Here is a 17,052-nt window from a genome sequence, read left to right as displayed (position 1 = left end):
TAGAAGGTTTGTTCGACTAAATGTCAGTGACAAGTACCCTACACAGTGCAGAGAAAATAGTAAATATGTGATGTGAACATAGTCCACCAGAAAAGAGAATACAGCTCTTAATGGCATTTCATTTAAATAAAGATTTAAGATTAAAAAACTGCAGCAGTTGAGGGCAGTAATTGGCCCTTTCCGTTGAAAGTGAAAGTGTTTTGGCTGCATCTGTCTTCCCTGACAACCCCAACCCACCTCTCCAAATTGACTTAGATTGTAGTCCAGAACGGTAAGTCACCAGGCAGTAATTCTACATCCAGCCCATTTCAATTTGCAAATTACTTGTTTCACAAACTGCAACACAGCGACACTAAAAGGACAGCTGTCTGTGAGGCTGTGCATTCAGAGCTAAAACCACCACCTCTCATACAGCACTGTGCAAACGTTTTTTTGAGGAGGTGTGAAAAAAAATGCTGTAAACTAAGAGTGCTTTCAAAAACGATGGTGTTAATGAATCATTTTCATCAATTAACAAAATGCAGTGAATGAACAGAAGAGAAATCTAGACAGCATCAATTCTACACTTGCACACAGTTTTTGAAGGAACTCAGCTGGTAGGTTTTTCCAAAAATCTAACCACAGATCTTCTGTGGATGTAGACGTCCTCAAATCCTTCTGTCCGTTCATGTTATCACCTGATGATGTTGAGATCGGGGCTCTGTGGGGGCCATGCCATCACTTCCAGGACTTCTTGTTCTTCTTTACTCTGAAGATAGTTCTTAATGACCTTGTCTGTATGTCTGGGGTCTTTGTCCTGCTGCAGAATAAATTTGGAGCCAATCATATGCCTCCCTGATAGCACTGCATGATGGATATGTATCAGCCTGTATTCCTCAGCATTGAGGACACCATCAATCGTGACCAAATCCCCAACTCCATTTGCAGAAATTGCAGAAATGCAGCCCCAAACTTGCAAGGAGCCTCCACCATGCTCCACTGTTGCCTACACAAACTGCTACAGAAAAATATTTAAAAAATTGACTCATCAGTTCAGAGCACCTCCTGCCTTTTTTCTGCACCCCATTTCCTATGGTTTTGTGCATTAGTGAATCTCTTGGCCTTGTTTACAAGTCAGAGGGATGGATTTTTGACTCCAACTCTTCCATGAAGACCACTTCTGGGCAGACGTCTCCAGACAGTAGACGTCTGTACCTGGATCCCACTGATTTCTGCCAGTTCTGAGCTAATGGCTCAGATGCTGGACATATTCCGATTTCAAAGGGAAATAAAGCTTGATGTGTTTTTCATCTGCTGCACTAAGTTTCCTCGCCCACCACTGAGTCTATGATCCTACAAAATCCCTGACTTTGTGTAAGTGTAAGGATTAATGGATGGATCACAAGGACCAGGGCTGGTTTGTTTTGAAGGCAAAGGGTAGTAACACCAAATATTGATTTGCATTTATTGAATTCATAAAGAAACAATCATTGTTTATATTTTTTGAAAGCATTCCTAGTTTACAGCAATTTCCCCACACCTACCTAAAACTTTTGCACAGTACTGACTGTATATACAAAAAGTAAAGTTCAGGGAACAACAAAACTGTAAGCGGGCTTCATCATATCTGATTGTAAGAGGCATCCAATTTAAAGCTGTGACACGGAGTGTGGCAGCGTTTAGGAGATCTCTCACCTCTGGTAAACTGTTACATAGTGTAATAGGGGTTGGCCGGAGCAGAGGAAGTGTTACACATTTCATAACTGTGACCAGCTCTGCCACGAAAGGCTACAGACTTTCTTCAAAGGCAGATGCAGCGTGATGCCAGGCCTTCCGAATTAACCTGCACTTAAGGGGAGCATTTGGCTAGCAGCTGTGCATTGTTGTCGACTCTGAACTACAACACTGCTAACAATTTAATAACCCTCATCACCCTCGGGTCATTAATGCTGTGATGGGCTCGGGAATAGTCGGCCACCAGACAATTATCAGCCTAGGCGTCCGGGCATGTGATTACAGACCTTTGAGTAATAAGACTCTCAACACAGCTGTAACCACAGCGAATGGGCGAAGCAGCGACATATGTGAATTTAAGCTGCAGCTCTGAAACAAAACCAAAATAATCACAATTATGTCCAATTAATCAGCGACTACACTGGTTTACAGTTGATTGTGAGGACCCCTCATCCCCACAAAAAAACAAAAAATAATGGTGCCGTATTCAAGGTAACCTCAGCAGGTTTGGCTTTTTTTTGACAATTTGGAGTGATTGATGATTCAGACTTTTTCCTGTGCATTTATCACTAACCCAAAACCAGATGGTCAGCAAAGCATAAAGTAGGTTTTTATTCTTCAGGAATGAGCCAGCTTCTGTAAATGAATCACCGGGATGGTTTTTACAGCTCAGAATTAAAAAGTGGAGCCTTGTTGAACTGATTGCAAATTACAGCCGTTATTTGTGTTTTGTCGTCTGCTCTTCGACGCTCACTGACGGTTATCGTCAGAATCAGTTTTTCTTGATTTTCTCGTAAACATTTCTTTTTTCACAAGTGATTTATTTGTTGATGGTGCAAAATGACGTTTGAAAGATCGCAGCAGGATTTCAGAAAGCAAGCAAGCAGAAAATATCCATGCGCAGCCTGCAACCTGCTCACTCATATTTGCCGTTTGTTTATAAGGGGAGCCAGCTGTTTTCCTCCTCTGTGATCAGAGACGTGCGCACAGAAGGGAGAGAAACCGATGCTTGATGTGCCGCTGCGCGTGGATCATCATTGCAGTCACATTTTTACAAGAAAGCCATGTTTGATCTCCCTTGATTCTCTGAGATTTTATTTTTCCTTGTGAAGCAAAAAAAATAAATAAATAAAAATGTGGTGTATACACACAGGAGCTTATCAAACACATGGGATTTTATATTTCATTTTTCAGTAGCTGAAATTAAATATAGACCTTATAGGAAGAGATGTGCATGGACAAGACAGAGCTTCTCAGAGGTGCAGGTTAGTAGCTCAGGTTGTTTGTTGTGACTAAAAACTCGCAGGACCCTGCACACATTAAACCTATATAATGTAACAAATGTTGCCACTATAGACGTTTTTCATATATTTTCAAATTTTCCCCAAATTGCACATTTTAGTAAGAGGGATAAATCGAAGTTCGAGGATTCACGCGATACAGGAGCTGTCTCAACAGCGCACCGTTTCACACAGAGCGCCACGCTACACCTGTCAGTCTAAACCTCCTGTACACAGTAGGCCCCGCCCCTATCGCTGCTGAGCCAATCACATGGCTGCATATTGCACGCCGACTCTTGTCACGTTCCCCCGCAAATTGGCCGAGATCCTGTTCAGTCCCCAGGTGAAATAACAGAAGGGCAGAAGAGAAGTGCAACAGTGCAACTTGCCCCCATCAACCAACTACTGAGGCCAAAATGTTTTGGTGATTCACTGTCCCCAACACGTTTAGCTATGTTTAAAGGTAAAGGTATGTATGTTTATGGCAGTTGCACGACCACCTTGCTGTTGCATGTGAAATATGAAAATATGAACCTATGAATTATTTGGATAGCTTAATATTGAATGCAATTATTATGACAATAATAATGTATATGTATAAACAGCACTAAGTTTAATATAGGACACATATAGTAAGTAGGGGGTTCCTACTTAGTCTCTCCATCAGTTTGAGGACCCTTGACCTGAAGAACATTGAAGACCCTTTTTGTCTAAGAGATGCAAGGGCTTATTTATTCTTGTCTGAATTATTCCTACATTCACAAACCCAAACACACTTTGTAGTTTAACAATAAATCTTTTTGATATATACCCAGTATATATTAAGTTTCAGTTTACTGAACGAGTATTCATCATGTTCCAGACACTTAATTAGTTCCAAAGTCAAATAAGACAGAAATATGCACTTTTTTTTTTTTTTAAAACTAAATCACATATATTTATTTTGGCACAAACGCGTAGACAGTATCTCTGGCGGTTTCTGAGTCCAGCTCCAGACAGACAGAGTGCTGTGTGTGCTGCTCCGGTCAGAGACTGGAAAAACACAAACAACTGGGCCGCTGGGAAGTTGCCAGAAGCTCAGAGTAATGATGATAAAGCAAAGGCCCCGTTCTTTGAAACTCTGAAGTGCTTACAAAGCCTCGCACACAGTCTGTGCCCTTGGAAATGCTAAAAGACAACTCTCTTGTGCGCCTGCAGGGCAACTCCAACAACATAGCCACCGTCGACATCTCAGTTGGCTTCGTTGGACTGGAAAGCTACGTGGAAGCACCTGCCATTTTCTTAACAGCCCTCAGCACTTACGCCGGTCCGCTGCTGTGGGTCTGTCACCTCGTCTGCCACCTCAGCTCGGAGAGAGACAGGTACGTGTCTGTTTAAAAAGTCATCATTAAATCCAGTTTGGTTTGGAACCTAAAATATTGTGTCCCGGTGAGAGAACCATATCTGATTTGTGACATGAGTGGGTTTGGACAAGTAGTGGATTAAAGGTTTATTTAGGGTACTGCGGGACTAGAAGCCTACGTAGCCTACAGAGACATTTATACTTGTGCACTCGTCAGCCTGTCTCGCCACCCAAACACTAGTCGGCGCTAATTTAGTTCATTTTTGTTTCCCGCTTCACTTTCAATAACGCCGACTGAAACTTTCGCCCGAAATGTCACCGAAGAGGAGTCATACAATGGTTTGTGTCTCCGAACGTCCTTAGTCCTCGATGTGTTCCATCTGTATTGATCCGAAACAGTTCGAAAAATTGCAGAGATGGAGAAGCACGCTGCTAACAAGCGGACCAATCACAGCGTAGTTACAGGGTCTTACAGGGCCTAAACTGCTTATAAGCCCCTGAAAAGAAACAAGCAAACTGGTGAAAAGGGGGCGTGGCCCCATGATCTACTCAGTGCTACTCGGTGAATGCAGAAACCTGCTGGAGTTGGCTTAATACAGGTTTGATTAAGTTTTAAAACACACAAATAACACGCAAATACAAACCAGACTGATTCTATTGGTCCAAAAGTTAACCTTGTGATACCCAGTGAGTGTTTGTGTTGTGTTGTATTGTGTTGCTGTAGTGTGGGGTTGGTGGAATCTGAATTTCATGAATAATCACCTAAATCCTTAATAAAATGTGACTGAAAAGTAAAAAAGTATGATTTAAAAAAAAAAAAAAACTGTGCAAAGGGGGAGAATAAAAAAACACAATTAATTAACAAACTGGTGGCCTCACAAGTAAACTGCTGTAAGTATGTTGTAAGAGAAAAAAAACTATTTAGTGAGCACTTATCTAAGAGTGATGCTGGTTTAAATAGCTCGAAGTTTGGATTATTAGCCTAAAGTTATTGAGTTATTGGTTTACGTTGTCAACCTCTAGTAATTTAAAACCATTTCGTAATTACATTTCATATAATTGACATGGATCCATTCGCTGGAGGAGCTTTTGAACTTGACGTATGTGGCACAGTGACTGAGTAGAGGCGCACCGAATGGAGTTTATCAGCCACATACCGCGGTCACTTTTAAGGTTTATTTTTAAACGCTTCGGTCTGAACCCTGTCTGTGGGTGGTGCAGAGCAGGAGCGTTCATTGTAACGAGTCTGACTTTCTTGCAGGGGCATCAAAGATGCATGTAAACGGCTTAAACGGAGAGAGAGAGGCCTGTAGCCGGGTGGCTGTGTACTGTATGTGTGAAAGCAGCCAATAACTACAGCTTCCCCTCAGCATGAGGTCTCTGCACAGTGGCGCCTGATGAGCTCTGTGGCTGGGCAACAGCTGCCCTGCTGACAGAGCCAAACCAAAAAAAAAAAATTTAATTTATGGATATTTTTTTTTTTTTAATTTTCTAAGCACAAATGACCCATAGAAAGCGGAGTGCGGAGGGTGAATATACATGATTTATATTCTTAATAATCTTTGATCAGACATTTGAATATGCTGTGTTTAACATTTCAGTAGTCCAGACAGGGTCTGATTAAAAAGTTCCAGCCATCTGAAATATTTTCACGCTGTGAGTGGTGGAGCATATGGATGAGAAGGATGAGCCAGGCTCCCTCTTAGCTCGTCGTGCTATTTGATGTGGACTCCACCTTTTATTTAACATCAAAATTAAAATGGCTTTAAATCTTTCACATGTTGACTTTTAATACAGAATAAACGCTAGTAGCTATATTTAGTATTTGATTGGGGGGCGGTGTTGTGGTGGTTAACACTGATGCCTCACAGCGAGAAGGTTCTGGGCCGACTGGATCTTTCTGTGCGTCTTTTCTGTGTCTGCGTGGGTTCTCTCCAAGCACCAGATCTGTTTATTAGAAAGAGACTGGCCAATTAGGGAATGGGCCGTCTGAGCTTCCCCGCTGTGCTGATTGGTTCTGAGCTGGTCACGTGCTTCATGGGCGCTATGTTAAATACCGCTAACCAATATTCAACCGGAGAAAATTATGAGAGCAGAAGGTTAAAAGGCGACAGCAACTGAATTCTCCCTATTACGTGAGGCAAATGTCAATTTCTCTTTTTGACGTTTGTTAAGATTGGAAATAAAGTCATACCATCATTAATATGAACCTTGATCTCAACACCGCTTTACAAATGAATGAAGTTAGCTTTATGCTAGCCTTATGCTAGCTAGTTATCTAGACTAAAGGCTTAAAAAATAGCAGCTACCGTCATATATACTGTGAAACCCATGTGTGCATGTAATTTATGTCCATGTAGATAAACAAATTTAATTGCCACGGTTACTACCAAGTTATTATGGCTAGCATGCTCATGCTATAATGATAATAGTAAATAACAGTAAGACTAGTTTAATTTTCACTGTTTCTGAGTATCTATAATTTTTATAGTTTATTTTTATATTTTTTATAGTTTTAGTTATATAATAACTTTTAACAGTGATGGATGAACACGTGATATTTGAGGAGAAGGTAAACACAGCTCTGTGACTGATGAGGTGATTGGGCTGCAAAGCATTTTACAGGCTCATTTAAGATATTTAAAATAAGTATTATTATTATTATGATATTTAAGTGAGGACCTTTTACATATTGTCAGACATTGGCAATAACATTTATAGGCCCGTTAATTATTAAAATAAGGCATTTATTTCAACGTAGGACATCCGCCCCATTGGGTTACACTGTAGAATCTTCCCTCTGATGTGTCTAACATCGCGCCCATGATTTGAGTTGAACAGACTCTCTAACATAAAGCTCTGCCTCCCACTATCCAAACACATGTCTCTCTGTGTCAGCCCTGTGATAGACCAGTCCAGGGTGAACCCCGCCCCTCACTCGATGGCGGCTGGGATAAGCTCTAGCCCCCCACGACCCTCCAGAGGACTTGTAGATAGGGGTTATAGAAATCTATAATAAGAACTATAATAAAAACTATGATATACAATAGCAACATTCTGCACTAGGAACAAAGGTCTCACATATAGGAGCTAACAAAAATCACTTCTCATTAGCCCGTGACAACGCTGGAGATGTGTTGTGCATTAATGCATATAATTTGAACATTTCTGCTTGAATCGTTACTTTGGAGAAAGCTAAACGCAGACACGGCGCTCGCATTGATCCTTGTCGCTCGTGGACGGTAACTGCAACAATCAAAGCGGGCGAGCAGAACACATTTAGACTGATGGTAATCGATCTGCCGATTACTCGAGCTGACCGTATTAGCTGTGGGTTTTTAGCCCGTGAGCAGCCACATGGCCAGGATGTTGTCCGTGCGGTCGTTAACGCTGTGTCTGCGGAGGCTCCTGCAGGGCTTTAACGTTCACCTGCAATTCCCCTCTGTGCCCATTATAAAACATTACACAGTGCATTATGGAGCAGGACGTATGAGCTTCCCTTGTTGTCGTTACTCATGCATTAACGTGGTGCTTTCCGCGGCAGCCCCACCTGTAGCACGTCCTCCGAGGTTTTGTGACGAATGAAACAGCCTCAGCTCATTTGGAATTCACTCTGCAGCCTCAGCAGCTCGACCACAAGGCACGGACTGGAAATGGACTTTGATCAATAGCGGCTTAGCGGGTTTCCCTTGAAACTATATTCTTATTTAAACTGTTCATTGTCTTAATCCCCATAATCACTGTGCTGTAGAGATTTGAAAATGTTATTCTGGCGTAAAAGACGAGGAGAACGAGGGATAATTCTGTCGTCCTGTTCACACCGTTTACTTCCAAACCACTGCACTGGCTCTTTGAAATGATCTTTGTTGAGAGCTGTGAACCACTCGAGAAGGTGGAGATGTGGCAGACTGCAGTGTGCTGCTTTGTGAAAAGGGTTTTTCTGATTTTGTTTTGGTGAGGGATAGCTTCATTTATCCTTCCTTATTGCACTTCTTTCGCTGCAGAACAAACAAAACTTTTTTCTCGTATTATTCACGAGACGCTTTCCTCACGTTGCTCATTTTGTTACGCTGCGAGTTTCACTTCGGATGCATGACATCAAGCTGAAGCTAAGTTAAGCTTCTTCATCACCTTATTCTTTTATAAAAGTGCAAATTAGAGATGACATCCCAGATGTCACGCGCCTTCCCCCTTTGAGAGAGTAATTTGCAGGCAGGATTTTCGCAGCCTGTTAATCCTGCTTACCCACCTGAGAGGTCGCACATGAAAGTTTTCAGTTGCACTTTGAGGCGGCGCGCAAATAAACTTGAGCAATTTCAAAGGAGCCGTGAAAGGCGGCGTTAGCCGTGGAGCAACACGGTTGATGCAGAGAGAGTTGTGGGATGCAGTTATTTATCACCTGTTTGTTTATTTCATGTAGCCCTGGCTGTCGTTTCACCTCAGTTACTCTCACCTATGGATCGGTGCCGATACCCGGTGCTATAATGGCACTGGAGCCGTCGGTTAGTAACCAGACCGAAAAGGCAACGCAGATTTTGGTGCTTCATTTTGGTGCCACTGATTTATTAATTGCCCGCCCCCTTAGCTCTATTGATGTGCTGACGCTACACGTGACTTCATGTCAGTTTTTCACCTGCACGGAGGGAAGTGAACCTACAAAATGCATAAACACGTTCAAAAGTTTGGCTGCACTTCACCTCAAAAGATGCAAACTCTGCAACCTGCAAAAAGTGCTCGAAGGAGATATTGTGCAAGACAGGTAGCACCTCGAATTTGATCTCCTCCCCCCAAATAAAAAGAAATATGTTGTTATAATATAAGACTGCTCGACTTGCATCTTCCCCACTTACTGGTTTGTGGTTGCACCAAAGTCCAGCTTTGTTATTTGGAGGTGCAGCTCTCTGCTTCACACCACCTGGTGTGAGTTGCTCCGTTAGCTTCACCCTGCCGTGCTGCGGCTCCAAATGTTTCTTTAAATTTGATGCAGTGTGTTTGAAGCTCGATAGGACTTTATCGCCAGAACAGCGTGTACAGCGAACCTTAATATCGCGTTCTCTAGCCGACACAAGCTCAAAATAGTGGCCGTATTTCTCCCAGCTAGAAAACGCGCATCTCTCTCCTCCCTCCATTGTTGTTTACGTTTGTGTCCCTGCGTGGTGTTACAGGTGAGTCGTCCCCGCGCTGAAAATGTGACGCAGACACGACGTCACTCACCGACACACAAGAAGAAAGAAAAATATATCAATAATTTTATATAAATGTAGAAGGATGCAAAAATACAGTATTTTTACTCAGGAATATAGGATAGGATTTTTTAAAAATCGAGAAATGTACCGTCTTTCATAGCCGCACCACTGTTTTTATTTAATTATTACAATTTATTATGAATTTTATTTTATATTGGTTCATTTATTTCTTAGTTGTATTTAAATTAATATTCTCTTCAACTCGCACATGTGGTTTAAAAATAGAAATGCACCTGCTTTGGACAAAGTTTGTATGTTTTCCATTCTTTAATCACCGGTTTTGGCACCGGTACCTTAAAAGTTCCCGTCCCCACTCTCATCTCACACTCTCCAGCCTCATCTCTCTAAATCTGAGGCGACTTTCAGTCACGGCTTTAAAAAATTGATCCATTCAGGCAGCACAAGCAACTGTTTGCGTCTGTCGCCCGTGACCTCTTAAAGACGAATGTTAACTATTATCATCTAAACTGTCTCTTACGAGGCTAATTACTGATTCGACTCTGACCTGATGTTTTTATAGCATAGTCGGCTCGCCAAGAGTTTTACACGGCATTTATCGATTGGACGAATATCATTTTCAACTGTGTGGATCGTTAGCACTTTCAGAGACATGTTTTATGTTATAGGGTGGTACTCGCCAATGTTTAAACTGGGCCTGATCACACAGATACGACGATTTACAGCCTTCTGTAAATCCTTAGAATTAAAGCATAAGTGATTATTTGGCTAGGACAAAGACGTCCTTTGTAAGTTTAGGTTTGTCTCATTTATTCTTTATAGTGATGTATTTTAAAATGAGTGAAATATTATGTGTTAAATCCTAAAGATTTTCATCAGGTGTCAAGACATATTCGTCGACCTCCCCGCGGTGAAGAAAAAGAGTCTTTGCGTGTGCCGGCGTGCACTTGGTTTTATGTCATTATGTCCTAATCTCCTGGCTGCATCTGTCCTCCCATCGCGCAAGCTTTTAAACTCATTAAATTCTTTATCAGAATCTGCCGGCAATCTTCGTTATTGTGAGGAGATAATGAGATCAGAGTCTTCTCCTGGGTGCACGTGGAAGGTAAATAATGTGAAAATGTGTCCTCATCAAATCGTCAAACAATCTTCATCTTTACCGAGTCAACTTCTTCAAACCAATGACCTTGGTTTGCGCCTACTTTTTTTTTTTTTCTCTCTCTCTCTCTCAATATTCTCTACAGGAAGTTTGCCTATTAATAACAGCGCAGTGCTCTGCGGTGCTTCCTCGCCCCTGATGAATCTTTTTCCTCTCTGCAGGAGCCCGGTTGCAGTCGGCCATGGCTGCTACTGCCTGGCCCTGCTGAGGTCCGTGCCTACCGCTGCGTACATCGTGCTGGTAACCGTTCTCCGATATCATCTCTTCATATGGAGCGTCTTTTCGCCCAAACTGCTCTACGAGTCCATGCACCTCCTGCTGACCGCCGGGGTCTGCCTCGTCTTCAACGCCATGGAGCAGAGCTCAAGTAAGTCATAGGAAGACTGTAAACATCCCCTTGAAGGGCCGGACACAGTCCACTCATACTGTGGGAAAGACTTTCGGACTGATACACGCGACAATATTCTCATCCTTTGTAATTAACCCGTCCACGGTACGTGAATAGAAGTGGGTTCGGCGCGGACACTCAAGGAATGCACTTGTTATGTTATATTTAAGCGGTCTATTTAAATAATTTCCTCTTTCAGATGAAAAACATGAATAAAAGTGAGATGATGATGATTTTTGAATAACTTTTTAGACTGTATATTACCTCAGGGACTAGTGTACGGTGGGCCGCAGAGTCTCCGCTCCACATTTAACTGAACGACTTTGATACATGGGAAAAAAGTTCAGAAGCCGATGATGCTAACAGCTAGCAAGATAACTACTGCGTATCTTAATGTAAAGGCTTGTTATTTTTTTTTTTTTCTTCAATGGGGGAATATGAATGTTTTGCTAAAATATGCTGTAAATTACAATATATTAAATTAACATTTATACCATTTCCTGCTCTTCAAAAATGGCCCGTTACGAGGTTGTGAATACCAAGCGAAGGGGCTGCCGGACGCTCTCGTATGCACACAGCGTATGTCTAGACTCACACCTTTACTGTTTTCCATTTACTTTAGCTGAACGTCATTAGCTTGAATTTGGGCCGAGCAATCCTGGGAAGTATGCGAGGCCACTAGACTCACTAAGTGTTTTTTGTCTTGGACAGAAGAGCGCGAATGCGAATCATAAATGTATTTACGACTCCGTTTCGTTAGCATTTAGCTGCTTCAGTCTCAAGGTCCTGGTATTGTTGAGGCCAATTTAAATGTGATTAGAAACACGTGTCATTTTTTTTTTTTTCTTTTTTCTTTCCTCTTTTCCGAAGTTAAAATCTCTCCTGAAAAAAAAAGAAAGAAAAAAAGTGTAGCGATTGATCACAAGTGTATGATTTGCCTACAGTAGAAGGTAGAGCGAGGTGTCAGTCATGTATGTGCCCACACAGTCTTGAGGAGAGGGTCTAATCAGGCACCTGTGTGGGTGTAACGCGCGGGGTGCAGAGTGGGAGTTTTCAAGACACTACAAAGAACGTTTTCCAGCGTGCTGCACAGACCATTAGGTAAAATATTATGTGATCTTTTTTTCTTTTTTTTTATATACTTTATTCCAAATCTCATGAGAATTTAACCAATTACTGGTGACATTTTGGAAATGTTGACACAAAGCAGCGCTAGATGAACTCCGGTTTGTGTATGTTAGCATGCAAACTTCCTCAAAGAGTGGGGGAGACGCTGCTTCAGTTTTTAGATCCTTTCAGAGGAAATTAACATTCATAAAGTTTAGGCCTCCTACTTTCTAACCTTCGTTTCTGTTTGCAGTATTAAATGAGGGCTGCACCATAAGCTAAAGTCAAATAAGCTATGCATTGCCTAAATTAAGATATTTCCACAACTTAAGTTAGCAAACAGAAAAAGGGACATTTCTAAGCTCTAATAGAGATAATTTAGCAGCATTTCAGAGGAAACATTTTTAGCTGCGTACACTAACAATTAGAGGCCTGCGTCGTTAAGGGCACCAGACCCACTGGTCTGTTTTGCACATTGATTATTTTTTAAATTTATTTTAGTATGTCTCATTAATGATTTAGCCATTAGGCTCAAGATCAGTCCAAGGTGTTGGTGGGAAACTTGTCTGGGTTGATTCAGATGCAGAACTGTGTGAAACATCATTACAGCACAACTTAAAGATTATTTTCTACTTTCGTTTTGCCTTTTGTTCGTCTCGTGACTTGGATGCACCTGTCGGGATCTAAAGCAACTCTAGCAGCGCGACGCCGACTCTCAACCCCCTTTAACTTCACTCAGTCTTTTCACTCGGTGTCACAGACAATGCCACCAAAGTGAAGCCGGCAAGTCAGCTGGCTTTGATCCAGAGCAATAAAGGTATGGAGCCAAAAGAGCAAACCGAGTGTCGCTGTCCAAGTACTTACGGCGCGTTATTACGCCATCTCTGTGATTGCTTGAACTCTTGTTTTGAAAGTGAAATCTGAAAATGGAAACCTCCGCAGTCCAAGTCCCATTAAAGCCTCCTTGTGGGGCCTAAGCTCTCCGCCTGTGTAACGTCGCTTCATCACGATCATTCATGTGTTATAAATACTGTTCCCACCTCCATTATGGGGGTCGTCTATTTCAGCAGAATGTGACGTAAACTAGAAAACAGAAGCAGAAGACTTCCAGCGGTAGTTTTGTTCTCTTACGAGCGTCTGTGATGAACAGCTGTGACTACTTCAAAGCTTCTGGTTGTTTATAACCTGGCAGTTCTACCCTCATCATCATCCTCGGAGAATTAACCAGGGGAGGGAAAAAGCGAGCTGAAAGACTGAGTGTTAAAGCCGCAGCGTGCAACTTTTCACCTTCAGGCAAAGAAGTGAATCACAAGTTCCCACCCCTACACTTGTCACTCACCTTGATGAGCTGTCTGCCTTGAAACAGCATCTCGCCCAGGGCTAGGATCATTGACATCCCCCCAAGCCGCCACAGGCGTCGGGGAAGCAGGTGCCAACCCGGGAAAAAGGGAGGAGGAGAAAATGAAATTTAAAAAAAAAAAAAAAAAGCAGTGCTGGTGTTCGCCGCGTTTATGAATAGATTGTCGTCTGATGCGAGACGAGCTTTACTCTTTGTTTTGCTTGTCGCCGCGGTTGTCGGCGTGATTCACCTTGACAGGGACCTCACTCCCGACCGCACTGACAGAAACTGGAATTTAAATGTCCGGAGCACCATTGGAACGTCAGACAAACAAGAGGATTTGCATTTCGCGCACACAGGGTCAGTGGGTGACACATGCTGCATATGGATCACTGCAGGTCAGCTGTTTTGCATCAGAGGCAGGGCTCACTTAGCTTTGAGGAAGCCGGGCTCGGAGCTAAACTGGCACATACTTTTGTCAAGTGCCTTTTCTTCTCTTTAGCTGAGCAGCAGATCTCACGCAGGCTTCAGATAACATCCGATGTAAATATGTGATGAAGCAGCATCTACATCAGTGTTCAGTACGCTTCATGTCGCTGTGCTGTAGCAACGTCTTTACAAACGGAGCTGTTAGCCCAACCAGATGGTGGCTGTTTGTGCAGGTTACTCCCCGCGATTGTTATTCTTGAAGGCGATTTAGAATAATTTGGAATGCGTAGCAATACATTTTCTCAAATGGAGATCGATTTTCTGTTGAGAGAGATAAAAATGATTGCTGTTACGGGCCGCTCTCTGTGTGCGTTTCTACTGTGCAGATGATGAATTATCCCTGATAGAGTTACATCCATCTGCATCTCGTCAGCGTCCTTGCTCTTGAAGGAAAGATCTGTGAGGCTAGCCTACAATACTGATCCGTTCTGTGGGATTTTGAGAGACTACTCCTTTAGTCGGCCCAGTTTTAGTTCATTATAAGGGTCATTTATTTAGCGGGGGGGTTATTTGGTCTTTGGGTGTGTTTTCACAGATCCTCATCTGTTAATTCTGAGCATAACGCATCAGTTCTTCGTTCTGTAGTGGTGAGCGTAACAGCTGAACTTCCACATCTTCACTGTTGGTGCTCCACAAGTCCAGCTTTAGACACCGCTGTGTAAATGCATGAATGGGTTCAATGCAGAGAAAGAAAAAAACGAAACCAGCAAGGCCTGCGCGAAAAAACGAAAAGTAATTAAAACTTTCTCTGACACGCAGTGGAGTGAGACGGAAAGTAGCAGAGCCATAACAACAGAACGTAAACTCGAGTAAAACACAGTTTGTTTATCCCGTGCGAACGCGCCACCACATGAAACACAAATGAAGGGAAGTATCTGAATCACAGGACGCCCCTTTTTTGACACTTAAATTTCTGTTTTGAGAGGATTTTCAGGTTTTTTTTTTTTTTTTAGAGCTACAGTCTTAAACTTTTGATCAGCTGACCAGCCACCATGAAGTGTTGCCGACTTTCTCCTCGCTACAGTCTCGGCCCAGAGCCGCTGAATCTCCTTCATCCTCTGCAAAAATGTGTTTCTCAAACCTCCTTCCTGCCTCAAAGGCATGGGCCACTGGGTTAACTGAGAGAAAACTCTCTTTCTGCCTCGTCCTCTGACATATTTTCTCCCTAAACTGCGTGTTCTTCAATAGCGTCCAAAGCAGCTAACACACAGTTAATGCTTTGTTCTCTTTGGCGGCACCTGTGGCAATAAGTGGTAATTGCGGAGGGACGTCTTTTTGAACCTCCTTTCTCAGAGATCCAAATAATGTCCCATGTGTGACGTCCCCAGTCTGATGAACATTCACTCCGCCAACTGTCTCTGGCACAAAGATGCACCTTCTGGGATATGGATCACTAACCGAGTGGGAATGTCTCCACAGACACCCAGTTCCTGTAATACTGTAAATACAAGTAGATTCATGTAATTTCAGTCTGGTTCACCTGTATCGTTGTTAACTAATGTGGCGACAGGTGGTGCCTTAGCAGACATGACTTATTTAAACAGAAATCTGTGAGATTTAAACAACAGAAATGTGTGAGTTTTTAGAAACAGTTAAACGTTTTACTGTGTTGTAAAGATCACACATTTTCACATCAATACATCAGCGTGAGAATATCTAAGAAGAACTGGTTTCTGGCTGAAGATGACTCAAGTGCTCAGCTCACACAGACGAAAATACGTCTCGACGCACGGCCTTGCTGGTTTCTCAACTTATTTTTGAAAAAAAGGATTCCCGGTTCGTCTGTGAAACGTGTCTGCACCGGTGCAGGAAGAAGCCCCAAAGCAGCTTCTCACAAATCAGACGGGGCAACACTTTGCGTGTGAAATCATTCCTCTGTGTCCAAATATCCAGCAGCCCATGAAATGGATCAGAATAATTGTTTTGTTCTCATGGTTGAAAGCTTTCAAGTGCGCGGTGTACGTCACGAAGAAGCTGGACTGTTTTCTTTTTTTGTATTTTCATTCTTTGCTGAAATAATTTTTGTGTTTGTGTGGCGTGTTGATTTAGTCGCCAAGGGTGTTCATGTCAACCTGTGTTGTAGGAAAAAAAAAACATGTGTTAGAAAATAAAATGTATTATGTTGTTTTGTTTTGTTTTTTTTGAAAAATGTCCGACTGTAAAGCAGCTATAAGAACAAAACCTTGCATCTGTTAACATCCCACTGGTTGTTTGTATGTAGTTTATAGTAACTATGCAATTCATCTTGTTCATGCATCCGGTCATTTTCACATGTTTTCTCTGTCTGTGATTCCTTTTGTCCAGTTAATTGTTGAAATTGAAATCATCCTTGAAGTTAACATTGCCTTTTTTTTCCTTACTTTAATGTCTGTATTTTCTGATTTTGAATGCTTCTTCGACGTCCTTGTTTGCAAAGCTCTGCAACCACTGTGAATGAAAGAAAGGCGGTAAATTAACCAAAATCACGTGTTGACGTTCTTAACAATAAATTAAATGACTCGCTCTGCAGCGTGTTGAGATTTCATCAGCTTGAACTCAGCTCAACTCTATTTACAGAGCACTTTAAAACCAGCCACGGCCGAAACACAGGGCTGTACACGGGCAGAATAAGAAACATATACGACATAAAACAAAGAATTAACACACACTAAAGAATAAAAGACTAAAAGCACCAAACAAGAGAAGGGTCTCACGCTGGGTTGAAAGCCAAGGAATGAAAATTGATTTTAAGTCAAGTTTTAAAAACAGACGGTGTTTGGTCTGATGTGCAGTGGTAGGTGGTTCCATAATGTGGGAGCCACAACACGAAAAGTTCTGCTCCTTCCCAGCTTCCTCTTAGACCTCGGTGCCTCCAGGAGCAGCTGATCAGCTGACCTGAGACAACCAAACAGGAGTGGAAGGATGAAGCTCAGAGGGGCGAGGCCATTTAACGATTTAAAAGCAATTAAAAGAATCTTAAAATGGACTCTAATATGTGCAGGCTGCCAGTGGAGGCTGCTGCATCCTGAACCAACTGGGGACGAGTGAGTGA

General features: G+C 42.3%; 1 protein-coding gene across 1 annotated transcript in view; it reads left to right on the top strand.

Moving 5' to 3' along the window:
• pigg (phosphatidylinositol glycan anchor biosynthesis class G) overlaps positions 1-16,529 on the top strand; it is a 74,206-nt gene extending 57,677 nt beyond the window's left edge. The window contains exons 12-13 of the mRNA XM_047585572.1: positions 4,191-4,354; positions 10,860-16,529. Coding sequence (XP_047441528.1) covers positions 4,191-4,354; positions 10,860-11,076 — 381 coding nt within the window. The 3' untranslated portion in view covers positions 11,077-16,529. The remainder of the gene's footprint in view (positions 1-4,190; positions 4,355-10,859) is intronic.
• Positions 16,530-17,052: the final 523 nt, after the last annotated feature.

This window comes from Mugil cephalus, chromosome 5 (assembly GCF_022458985.1).
Source record: "Mugil cephalus isolate CIBA_MC_2020 chromosome 5, CIBA_Mcephalus_1.1, whole genome shotgun sequence".
Taxonomy (NCBI): Eukaryota; Metazoa; Chordata; class Actinopteri; order Mugiliformes; family Mugilidae; genus Mugil; species Mugil cephalus.
Note: the sequence above shows the minus strand (reverse complement) of the source record. Positions and strands in the feature narration are given on the sequence as shown.